Raw genomic sequence first — 13378 nt, 5'->3', positions numbered from 1 at the left:
TTCAAACATGGTAACATAATAAACTTTAATATACTCAACACTTAATTTTGAATGTTTTGTTACACATTTGTGAACAACTACAGCTTAAATAATCAAAATTTTTAAAAGGTTTTTTTTTAATCTTTGATATGTTTATTTGTGTATTTGATTTACCATGCATAACAACACTATGCTTCAGGATAGCATATAGTTTCCAGTAGAATAATACTGATGTAACTGCATTTCTAGCTTTCTGAGGAACCATCCAAATTTAACAAAAAAACCCCAACAACCCAAACCCTATTGCATTTTAGTTTAAATTTTAAATAGTACTTCCAAGTAGGTTTTAATTGAAATATCAGGAAAATACTGATTTTACTTTCAGCAAAAAGCTAAGACCTGATTCTGCTACAGTGACCCAAAAGAGAGATGTGCCATTGGCTTCACAGTGAGCAAAATGGGCTTTGTAATCTGAGATTTGGGACATTTTTAGAACATTCTTCTGAGATCCAGCTTGTTTTCTATTAAAACCAATGAAAAGACCCCTGTGGCATTTTGCAGGAATTGGATCAGGCTCTCAGTGGTACAGTCTGTTCTATATATAACTTACACGCTGCCGTTGATGTTTGTGGGAGATCGGCTCCCAACCCGAAGGAGCTGTAAGAGGTGGTGGATTTTTAGAGAGGTACGGCAAGTTAAAATAATTGCTGCGGCAAAGAGCAGTTAAGAGTTATGTGAAACAACCTGCAGCGTTGTAATGTTTTGAAAGGCCAGACTCTCTAACTATCTGCCAGAGGGATGTAATTGCGCATCCGTAGATATTTGTCATTTTCTGTAACAGTTGCATGACATCCCAAGGTTCTCATTTTAAAAGCCTCCTGCCATGGAAATGCTCCTTACTGCATTTCTGTATGGGACTCAGGCTTGCGTCGTTGGCTGCTGGGCCACTCCAGTTTTCTACTAATTTAAACTATAACACATAGATGTAGAACAAGATGTAATGTAGAACTGAGTCAAGCTCTATGTGTCAAACAGTACCTAAGTCTAGCAGGATGATTTTAGTTGTGGTTCAGTCTGAATTTTAAGTTTCTCCCACCACCTTTTTGTGTAGCAGTCAATATTTTGATTTGCATAATTTTCCCTCTACTGCATCCGACATCTTTCTGTCACTCAGAATGGGCTATCCAAATTATTTAAACCTGTTACCTTGTTTACAGAAATGTTATTACTCTAATTGCCTCCATATAACCACTCTATCTAGTGTTTAACCCAGCAGGAGTCTTTCTGTTGGTTTTAAAAAGAGTTGAATAATCCTGTTGAAATTCTATTAGAAGAAAATGGCTTGCTTTCCATCAGAGATATCAGTGTCTCAGGTGTTACACATTTACATGCTATTATTCTTTTCATGCTAGATTCTTTTTTTTTTTTTCTTATGCTAACAATTCTATAAGGATGGATTAGAAACTGATATTTCTTGGTTTTTCAGTATGTCCGTATTTGTCATAGATCTAACACCCTAGAAATACCAACAGAGTTCAGTAATCTTTCATGATCAATGCATCTGGAAAAGCCAATATAATATGATTGAGCCTTCTAAAAGTTGAAATGAATAAAAATATTTTCCTAGTAATTTAAATATCTTATTTTTATTTCTTGTGTTTAATAATTTCTGGTCACTTAAAAGCTGAACTCAGTTTGCATATTAACAAAATAAATTCTGACCTGTATTTTTATTGGTTTGTTTTTCAGCTTGCACTCTGCTTCTCTCAAAGTATCTAAACATCCACAAATGAGTCATATTTTTATATATCCTCAGTACATAAACATGTGAATGAACACAGTAATGAACGTGAATAAGCACAGTAGTGATTTAAAGTAGAGATTCTTGGCTTATATTTCTTCCTCACTTACATGGACTGTGAAGCTACACTCTCTTATAAGAAACCAGTGGGTCTGATATCCTAGTGAGGGGAACAAGGGACAGTGTTGGGAAGGAGGACAGTGGGTTTAGCAGGTTTTTCTGTTTCCAAAACCAGAAATATGATTGCTGTAGCAAAAAGGGTGGAGAGAAATGTGCATGTGGGGCAACTGATAATTGTGGGTTAATGCTATATCCATAGTACCTCACCAAGGCCAAGGGGGAATCAATGAAGCGGAGAGGCCTGAAAAGCAGTCACATGAGTCTCGGTGAAAAGAAAGGGCCAGGTGTCATCCTGATCCACCTGATGAAACAGGTTTGCATGAAAGAAACTTGGATCAAAAGAAAACCTACTTCTGCCACACCTGCATCCACACGAGATGGTTGTGTTTCTGAAGGTCCTCCCCTGTCATGGTTATCATCAAATTGGTCATGGTGAAATGTACAGCCCACATGGCATTCAGAGGACTGTACATATGGCTTCCTTGAGAAAGTAAGCGGGGTCTGCCTCAAGCTGTGATGGCCTACAAATACCAATTAACAGATCCACATAACTGATACCAACATTCTTTTACAGATTAATAAATACGTCAGTTCTGGGCAGGATTCATGCTAATAAACTCTGCTTATTGTGCATGTTTTTAGTAATTGAAATCACCTTGTCAGTATATGGATTATTATTAAGATACTTAGAAATTACTGCAGTGCAATTAATCTGATACTGAGACATAGGTGCCCATCTACTATGCATTTAAAGTTATGAAGTATTAGAAATGTTATAAAAAGCACTAATAAAATTTTGTGTTAAAATATTACAGCTAGTCTACCACCCATGAAATCTCAGCTTGAACAACTTATCCACACCATAACAAGATCACATTCTTCCTTCAAGAACAGCGGGGTTTACTCAAGTTTTTTTTCCCAGTGGTTTCTTTCCCTGCCTATCCAAACTTTCCGTGGGCTGAGGAACCATTTCTGCTGCTGCCACCTTTCCGTCAGTCATCTTTGCTGCTTGCTGGTTGCTTTTTGTACCCTTTTCTGTTTCCACAGGGGGGATTTCATTTGGATCAGGTGTCTCTTCTGTGGCAATAATTTCTTCTACGCGTGGCTTAATAAAATCTGATTTAGGAGAAGTAATAAAATTTCCCTTATATTTACTATGCTCGGCAACACTCTGTGTTGTAAGTAAGATTTAGCTTTCACGTTGGTTTTGACCTGATCATGTTCTTTTCCTCTTCCCATACCCATATAAAGAGGTTCAGTATCACAAATAACGTTACTACTTTTTACAGAGCCAAAAGCAAGCCCAAGTCTTTATGGTCTGTAATTAAAAAGATTAAGGGGTAGAACCTGCAAAACATTTACAGTTGTAAGTTATTGTTTCTCACATAAGTCACCTTGTTTACAGGACTGCTCAGAGATGTCTATGTTACCCATACCAGGAAAGTAAGAGAGGAAAGAAATGCAGTTAAATACTTGGTTTTGCCTTAGGAGCAGAAAAGGGAGGGGAATAAGAGTATAAAATGTTCTGTCAGCAATGATATAACATGTATACACCCTGTATACAAAGAAAAAATACTTGGGCAAAACCATGTAAAACATGTTCTGATAATATTGGAATTTAAGCCTTATTTGGAGCTAAAATGCTCTACATGAGGGAGTTGTAATTGTGAAGAATAAATCAATGTCCAAGTAGCAATTATATAGTAAGAGTCTAACAGAACAGTAAAAATCTGTAATATACAAGAATGCTGAATCAGCAGAGAGCTTTTCATTTTCCACCCTTTCTCTAAATTGGACCAAAAAATGGTCACTTAGAATTCCAACTTTACCATTCAATATGGACATTAAACTAAGAGAGAATAATTGATTAATCTCAAATAATGGCTATATGATCAGGCTTTTCTAAAACACTTTGTCATTTAGGGTCCCTTAATTAGCAAGGCCTTTCTTTTTTTAAGTGTCAAACGTCTAGCTGCTGAGATGAGTCTCACTTTGGAAAATAACACCATCTGTGTATACGCACGTGTTTAGGAGGTCTTTCCTCTGTATTCAGAAATCTGAAAGTATTTATTATGGCTTAAAAAACTTTCATCAGCCAGGTGAGCCGAGGTGAGAACTTGGAAAGGTGATTTAAAAGTGTTGATTTCAGTCTCTTTTACTGAGATTTAGCCTGGCAATTCATACTTTGCATTTGTTGTTGATTAAGAGCACACGTACTGTAAACTTAATTGTTTGCAACCTGAGAAATATTGATTGGCTCAGACTATTAACTGCATAATGTTTAACAATTTTTTCATTGGAGTAGAAGACCCTAAAGGTGAAAGTGCTCTTACCTTTCTTTTCCCCTTCCTTCCGTTTGCTTGCTGTTGTTTTTTTCTTTTTAGATACAGATGTATTATTTTGATCTTGTCCTTGGACTGTGTCAGTCTGTCCTGACACAGAAATCACAATCACCTGAGGCAAAGCAAGAACAAAAAGTGCACAAGCGAGACATGTGGATGCGTCACAAATTCGGTTTGAAACCACCATAACTGAATCCCTGGGAGCAATACGTTTAGAAGCAGCTATTACTCTAACTTTCAGGGACATATACAACTTCTGAAGCAGAGAAGTGGAGTCCAACCTGTTATCTGGGAGATGGCCCACTTGGGTTCCCTCACAGTTCTGCCTAAAGGAGGAAGGCAGGAGGACAGATTTTTGAAGATAAAGCAGTAGAAATAAACTGCTGCCAAAGCGCAATCATTATTAAAAATATGCTAATGCTAAATAATAAACATCAGCTAGCAGGTATTGCAAAGAGCAAGTCATAGTCTTGTCTGCGCTCTGGAGGATGGAAGAGATGTGACGCTTGCTTTTAAGGTGTGTGTCCTGGACCGAGATGGAGTGACCTGCTTATCATCCTTGAATTGGCTTCATGTCATACTAAGCAAAATTATCAAATAATTTGACATTAGTTCTTTAAACTCAGAATGCTTGCTGTATCTCAAATTACAAATATCCTCATGATTATATATTGAAATTTAAAAACTAAGCTGTTTTACTTTGTCTGATATGCAGCTGTTGTGACTAAATAGTCTGAACTTTTTAATAACAGATATTTGTAAGATTCATTAATGTACATAATTACACACTTAAACCTTAAAATTGCCGTAATGTCATCAAGTTTGATACTTGAGTTTTAACTATTTTAGGAGATAAGACTGTTTGAAGACATAGACTGTTTATGTGAAATGCTGAAAACACAGCTTTACATAATTCCATGTTCAAAATCCCTGTGATGTGAAATCTGTTCTGGAAGAAAAAAAAATAATTATACCAGATAAACTTAACATGTTCCTTGAAACTGCGGGTTCTGTTCATGCATAAAGTTAAGCACATGCTAACATGTTTTGGTAGGTCATAAATCTGATCTAAATCTGAATATTTTTTTTAATGATTGAGATTATAACCATTAGCCCTTTCTAGAAACTGATTAAGAAAAAAACCTATTAAAAAAATTGCAAAAATCACCATTTTCACCATTGATAATTGTGTCGAATCTATTTTTACCTGATCCGTTAAGAATTCCCTCATGCTTCCACTTTGCCTGTAATGTTAGCTGACAGTAAACCTCAGATAGCAACCATTTAAGTGAGCATTAACTGTACAGCACGTACTAGTGGCATCCTCATAGAAATGTCAGTACTGCAGAAAAATGAGTGCCTGGGAAACAGCCCTATGCCTGCAGACACAGTAGCTAAAAATGACAAGAGAAAGTATGTGAGAGGTGCACACACATCATGCTTGTACTAAAAATATATACATTAGTTGTAGAAGAATTGTGCTGTTGTGAGACTAGTAATGGAAAGAATTTATTAATATGGCACATTGCTCTCCTAATTAGCAACTGGGCTGATAACTGCTTCTGATCATATATGGATATGATATATATTGCATCACATGTGCATATTATACATACGTCCACCAGGATGAACATATATGTACATTCTGTTGCTCTTCCTCAGTGGCATTGTGGTAAAATAGCTGACATGCAGTTTTTAATCTATATAAGTGTGTTCAAAGATCTGGACAAATGTTTTTTGTCTGAAACATTTTTAGCTGAAAAAAACCCATGTTCTTTTCTATGTTCTAGTGAAGATTCTTTTTGTAGCTTTAAAAGATCTTGACGAAATATGTTATTTCTGATCTCCAGTGTTAAGTTTGGGTGAAATTAACTGAGGTCTCAGTCTGACAAAATACTTACCGAACACCCTTAAATGAAAATTCATGAGCAGGTCCCTGGAATTGCATGAGACCACTCCTGTGCCTGAATTTGCAAAAATACCTTGTTGAGTTGAGATGTGAAGTAGCCAAGGTCTGGACAGAAAGTTGTGACGAGATGCTATTGTGGGTTTTGTCGTGAACAGTGAAGTGAGGATTAACAGGGATCTAAAGGAAAGCTAGAGGTAATTACAGTGGTGAAAGCGTTAAGAGACTAAGATACTGTGCACAACTACCAGAGCCGTGACTAGTAAAACAAGACACGGTGAAACAAGCTTGTGATGGAAGGAAAGAAGTGAATTCTGTTTATTTGTGAACATAGAGGAGGGTTCATACATTTTTGCAGACACACACACACATTAGTTTTCAGGCCTCCTAAGCCTAATTTCCATTTATGTTACAGTACTTTTACCCCAATTGGGCAGATTAAACAATATTTATGGATGCAGATGACACCCATATTAAGGCCTCTCTAAATTAACACAGCAATACGAAGGGGCCTTAATGTAGACAACACCAGCACTAATATCGTCATGATTTAATTCTCTAACACATTCCATCTATGCTACTTTACCAAAGTTGGAACAAATCTAAACTGCTGCTCAAAAATGCCTCAATCGTTTTTTATCTTTCCATCTACCTCATCGGTTGCTTCCACTGAAATGATCCTTCATCCTTTCCATTTTTGTTGTATGGTCAAATGCTCCAGGAAGAGGGTGAAATGGCGGGCCTGTGTTTACAGCCAGCATGCATTTGGCCTGGCTGAAGATGCTACAACCAGCTTCTGTGAAGTTAGCGGTAAGAAAATATTTAGGAAAGGCCCTGTTTTCCCTGGCACAGTGAAGGGTGTTGGAAACAAAAGTGAAGTGAATGGAAAAATCCAAGGCTGCCTGCTAAAGCAGAAAGCCATTTGCACACACAGAGATTATGTCAGCCTATCATCCAAAATCTGCCCCATACTTGTATTTCCTAGTCTTAAATTCACACATTCTTTTTCTTATCTTCTTTCTTTTTCTCTTGCTCAGACTGTCTCTCTTCCTCAGGTATGAACACACTTACAGTGACATCGCTGGTCTCTGTGCCATACTTGTTCTTCACCACAATGCTGTATTTCCCAGAGTCGAGTGTGGATACAGTAGAAATGGTAAAGCTGACATTTTTTCCAGATTCAAATTTCAGGATGCAATTAGCATCTGATACGAATGATTTTTCGTTCTTCAGCCATGAGACCTCTGGAGTAGGATCGCCCCAGACAGTGCAAGAAAGATTAAGTGCCTATAGAAAAAAGTACAAAAGGAATTACAGGTAAGACCCAGTAAATATTTTCTGTGTTTTTTGATGCCTGACTCCAAATGTTCCAACCTCTTATTTAGCTTCCTGCTTTTAGTAAGTGGATGCATATCATCATCAGTAATCAATACTTTTTGTCAGAGTCTTCTGATCATAAAGGAAAAGAAGGAACTCAGTTAATTCAAAAACTCCATTAAAACCTTTCAATATTTTATGGACCTTCTTCTCTACTCTCATAATTGTTAGTACAGCTTTCTCCATACATATTGTTTAATGTAAAATTAGATATTATCTGTGTTTGTGTGTTAGACCTGAAAGGAGAATTTGAGGAACAGTCAGATGGATTTTTTCACATTAAGCTCACTATATATTTGCCACAGAAGTAAAGAAAGTGTGCCTGCCTTTTTAAATAACTAAGAGCAAAGTGTCCCGGGAATACTTTGTTTAATTTAGGATCTTTTTTAACTATGCCCTGACAGTTCTTCCAACAGACTTGAATTGTTTTACGCACTTCTATAAAACTATTTTTAACTGAAATCAATACAGGCTTTACCCTTTCTTTGGTGTTTGTGTAAGTATTTCCCTTTGATGTTAGTAAAGTTTCTAAAGTCTGAATTCAGTCCTATCAGACTGAAGGAAGTATCTTCATTATCAGAGAGTCAGTTGTTGGCGAGATCACTGGCAGTTGGATACTTTCTGTAGGCTGGGGAGTCTGTTGTGAACACAATGTTCAGGCCTCCTTTTTTTGTCAGCAGCTTAGAAATTCATGTTTGGGAGATACTAATACATATAAACAATTGCCGCCTCCGGTCGCAATGCCATGGGAATCTTCTTGAAGGAGTTTGCAAAAATGAACATCATATAGAGTCAAATGTTAAAAATATTCATGTGAAACTTAAGTGGTACATAGGCCTTTCTCTGGACCTTCATCTAGGAAGGAAGCCATTCATGTCTAAGTATCAAATAGTACATTGGTCCGAACTTAAAAAGTGACTCAAAGTAGAATATTTTTTAGTGGAAGTTGAAGAATTTTTACTGCAGAGAAAATGGTCTTCAGTGGTTCATTAGGCATGGATTAAGTGATACAGAAGGAATGGACAAGCTTCCACTTGACTGGAATCAAGTTTCTCTACAATTTTTTTAAAGGATCTTGATAAATATACATCAAAAATAGAGACAACTGAAGAGCACTCACATTGTTGGCCTTCTGATAAAAATCTACTGTGAGAAATCTATTTAACAGGCTACCTTCCCTTCACCTCTCTGCTTCTTATCTGGCACCGTGATGGTGGACAAAAGACAGATACCCAGAAGGCTGTTGAAATGAGCAGATAGAAAAAATGGGTACCTCTATACAAATGAAAGTTTTTTGTACTGCTGACAACAAAGTAAAGATCAAATAAATACCACAGCCCCTAAGGACCAAAATGAGAACAAAAGGGAGGGGGAAGTTTTTCCTCCATCAACAACATATAATTCTTGGTACCAAAGGAAAGGCAGGTTCCAAGTGAGAGGTGGTTACAGCATGGTGGAAACGGCCTCTATCTGGTTTCCTGCAGCACCTACAGCTGGTGACTGTGGGGGGCTGTTGACTGCCTTCTTTCATAGCCCACTGGTGTGAATGTGGTTTTGTTTGCTATATCAGTTCGTCTTTTTGAAAAACGAGGGGAAAGATAGAGGTTTTCTATTTCCCCCTCTTCCTTACTGCTCTCAATACAAACATGCCGTCAGCCTTGGGCAGGCATTGCATGTGGGTACTTTCATGTACTCGGTACTTCTTTACTGTCTTCTCATTCTCTAGTAAGCAAGAGATCACCACCACGTGGCCCCAGCTGCCACTCCAAGATGCTAATGAGCTGATGTCTGTGTCCAGACAGGTCAATTACTGGCATCATTCAAACCTCAGGTGTTTGAAGTGGTGTCAGTACTTTTTAATTCAAAGAGATTCAAGCAGCAGAGATGATTCTTTTTTTGTTCTAAATAATTCCTTAAAATAGCTGCATTTTGCTTAACCTTGCATCACGAGTTCTTGTTTTGACATCCGTGCTCCTCTTTACCTTTCCGACTCTTATTTATTTTCCAGGTACTAATGCACAGAGTTGTATGTTATAATTTGCTATGTAGGTGGTGAGATCTTTGGTTTTCTGGGAGGTAGTTCCATAATTATGGAACCCTAGCCAAGAAGTGATCACCCACTGTGACTGCACCTAGCTGTTTCAGATTTTCTGTTCATTGGGCAGGAGATTGTGTTTGCTCATGTGTTCATAAGTTAATGCATGGCTTTATTGTTTACAGAACCCCCTGACTGTAATGCTGTATTCAACCTGAAGTTCTTATCCCAGTAAAAAGATGCGTCCTGTCCTCCTGAGGGGAAGAGACACATTTCCCTTCAAGGGGAAGGACTGGAAACCTGCTAGATGTTGTGGTGAGTGAATGAAATCTATGAGGAAGTCTGAACTATCTGAAAAAATCTGGGTGGCTAAACCCTATCTGTTTGAACTGGATCCAAGTATTTCAGAGCTCCGCAGAGAAGTTTCTGTAAGTCTGAACCTGGGGCATTGAGGTGTGCACTTGGCAGCAGGTGCAAGACCCTTTGTGCCCCCCCGTACCTTTTCTGCCTTTCCCTGCAGATTATCATGCTTAAGATAGTACATGGGGCAGAGGGAAATGTGTCATTGTATTCCAAGTATTGCCATTCCTCTTGCATATTAGCCCAAACTCATTTTCATAAGTGGTTTGGGCTAAGATGCCAGTAAGTGAATTGAAGCAGCTCTATCACAGGAATCTGCTCCTTCTTCCAGCCTACCTGTGAGGCCACCTACCCCTGGCAGAAGGGGTAGAATGGGGAGTTAGTGGGCAGAAGGATGCAATACGTTGCTTCTAGGTCTGAAAGTGTCTGTCAGAATCCTAAGCCTCTCCTTTTAAAAATAAAACCCCTTACTCACTTACAAGCCTTCATTAAAACAGCCACTTATGTTAATTTGGCTGGCTGCACATAAAACTTATGCTAGTGTTCTCTGTCAGGTCAAATTCCTCCCTAATATGAACTGACGCTTAGCCTTTTCCAATTATATCACACTGCTGAAGAGCATTTCTGTCTATCAGTGGAAGCCTCTTAGACCATCTGGAACGCTGTTTGATTAACACTGGGTAAACACTGGTTCATTCGTTCTCACACATATCCTTCAGCTCGCATGTAAAAAGCTAATAAATAGCATCACAGTCACAGTGTTAAGTTTAAGACGTGCATATGCTTGGAAGTTCAGTCTAGGGATACCAGTCTGTTCATATAACTCTCTAGTTATGGCTGCACTTGTATTCAGAATCAAAGCTTGCAATTGCCAGTCCTCTGCTACCTCGCTTACTGTTTTTCAGAATCCTTGACGATCGTGCAATTTGCATGAATTACACAACAGAGAACTGCATTCCCCTCTCTCCAGGATATATGCAAACAATAGACAGATGGGCCAACACCACCCAAACAAGCACTGTTTTCCCCAATCACTCCTTCTCCTACTCTGTTTCTCAAAACGATCATCTACTGAATCCAGAAACATAAGGTCAAGGATATTGTCTCGAGTTCTGGGAGTTTTTCAGTCACTTATTCAAACATTGCAAACGTCCTTGCTCTCAAGGACAATGTGCGTCTGGGTAAGATTTTGCAACTCATTTTTTACAAATTCCCTTTTTATAAACTCTACGCATTTTGCTTTAGTGAGCTCATACCCAACTTTGTATTAACTGTCTTTTGGCAGAGAGATTAAAACTGATAATAACCACCCAAATTTATCCCCTGCCAAAACAGTATGAGAATCTCATCTCCAAGCACAAGCACTATTAGCTGAGAATCTGCAAATTCAGTCTGTTTCTTTGTGTCTTCTACCTACAGTTACAATGCTCATGAGTGCTTCTTATTTCTACACAATTTCCCAAACTGCAAAATCCTTTAATGAAAGGTTTAATAAAATTTCATTTTTCATCTTTTCATTTTCTAGTGGCAGCATACTTAATTTTCCCAGAACTGTTGCAGTCTACTATCTGTTGGCTATGTTATATCTTGCATTGTTAAACAATTCAGACCAAGATTTTAGATTCTTAACACTTCTGCTCAGCTTACGATCAAACACTTTTGACTCGGCTGACCTACTTCCAGTTAAGGTCAGCAATATCAGGGAGCTGTCTTACTGTAGTTGTCATATCCCGGGTTGTCAATGACATTCACGTGCCCTATTTCAGTGTTCACACACACTGTGAAGAGGAACTGGCTGGTGGCAGACCAGTGGGAAGTGAGGAGCAGGCACTTCTTGGTCTCAGTACTATTAAGCAGCAACTTGGAGAAGCAGCGTGCTGGGAAAAGGTCGCGAGACCGAGAACTGACTTTCTGGGTCATCTGTTCTGTGCTCAAGCGTCGATGTAGCTGTGTTCCTCTGGGAGTGCCTTACAGTAATCGTTTGGTTAAACTCTGCTAATATAATCCGGTGACTTCTTCTGACTTCCTCCCCGTTTACCCTGATGAAATAGAGCAAACTATCTCCTTTTGTCTGGAAGAGAATTGAGTTAGACTGGTTTACTAGTTTTACAACGTTTGAAAGCCAGCCTTGACAGGTGTGACTATCTTGCCATGTTTTGAGGAAGTGAACTGCAAAAGACATGGAAAGACTAACAATTTGTAAAAAAGGAGTTAAACTTCCCTGATACCCTGTTACCAAAAAAAAATATAAAAATCTAACTGTGAAACCTGTGCATGAATTTTTAAAGAGCTGGTTATATAAGGAGTTTTAGTCTCAGCTCACATTGTCATCTCACTTTTATCTAATGCTTAAGAAAAGACACTGCCCTGAATACATAAACCCATCTGTGCAAGACTTGAATTATGTACAGAAGGCAAGGGATGAATAAATAATGTGGCAGATTTTAAAGATGGCATCATTAAAGAAAAAAAGGTGAATATTTTCCCATCATTGAAAGGCGTTCAAGCTGTTGGGCTGTTGTACAAAACTTCAGTTAATTTACCATACCTTGCCCTCCTGGATGGTGACAACATCGGGCAAACCTCCAAGTACCCGTGCACGATCTAGAAATAAATAAGCGTAATTTTCTTTAGTGTCTCAAAAATCAACTGTGTCCCAGATTCTGTTTCCCTTCTAGTTCTTTTATCTTAATTATGTACAACTTGTCTCTGATATCTGCACTAGCAGAGAACTATTCAGCATTCTTAGCACACCATTTGGACTTTAAAAAACAATGAATTCACAGCAAAAGATGTGTTAATAGCTGGTGTCAATCACTTACAGAGGGGAATTAAAGTACATGTGCTGTGTCCTGCGGATTTTGCCATCAATTCGGTGTTACTTCTGAGTGCACAAAAAAAAAAATCTGGTTTTTTTTTGAGATCTGGCACTTTACATTTTTAGTGTCGAAGACTAAAAACGTTGTATTTCCAAAAAGAAATGAATGACAGCTAATAAAGTGGTGGAGATTGGGTTTTGGTCTAAATACAAAGACAGTCTCAGTGACAGCACTGAAATTCCACCACTTTGTATGTATCTGGGTGTAAATGAGACGGATATTCGATCTAGTTTTAAACTCAAAGTCCCATAGGAATCTTACATAAATACAAATAAGCTGATCACATGCAGGCTTTGGTGCACTTATTCTGGAGTATGGATTTTGTTCGTTGTAAGTCTTGGTGGAGCCTGGCAGAGGAAGGAAATGACTATACAAAATGTTCTCCTCTAACGTATTCCGTAAAAGATGTGCTCTGGAGCACAGAGATAACAACCTTATGAGACCAGAACAGGACTGTGTTATGTCAATTAACATGCCAGCCCCTTTTGAATGGTCCAGGGTTAGAAATGAAATGCCCAGAGCAGGGCTATTACTGATTCCTTCGTGCCATCTCAGCTGGGACTCACAGGGATCAGTGTA

General features: G+C 38.3%; 1 protein-coding gene across 1 annotated transcript in view; it reads right to left on the bottom strand.

The window, feature by feature from the left end:
- Positions 1 to 585: 585 nt before the first annotated feature.
- The window catches only part of MYOM1 (myomesin 1), a 75526-nt gene continuing 62733 nt past the window's right edge, over positions 586 to 13378 (bottom strand). The window contains exons 37-41 of the mRNA XM_009886641.1: positions 12469 to 12524; positions 7220 to 7435; positions 4234 to 4354; positions 2849 to 3016; positions 586 to 686 (exon numbers count right to left, since the gene is read on the bottom strand). Of these exons, the coding sequence (XP_009884943.1) occupies positions 586 to 686; positions 2849 to 3016; positions 4234 to 4354; positions 7220 to 7435; positions 12469 to 12524 (662 nt within the window). The remainder of the gene's footprint in view (positions 687 to 2848; positions 3017 to 4233; positions 4355 to 7219; positions 7436 to 12468; positions 12525 to 13378) is intronic.

The sequence above is a fragment of the Charadrius vociferus genome, unplaced genomic scaffold (genome assembly GCF_000708025.1).
Source record: "Charadrius vociferus isolate BGI_N301 unplaced genomic scaffold, ASM70802v2 scaffold45, whole genome shotgun sequence".
NCBI lineage: Eukaryota > Metazoa > Chordata > Aves > Charadriiformes > Charadriidae > Charadrius > Charadrius vociferus.
Note: the sequence above shows the minus strand (reverse complement) of the source record. Positions and strands in the feature narration are given on the sequence as shown.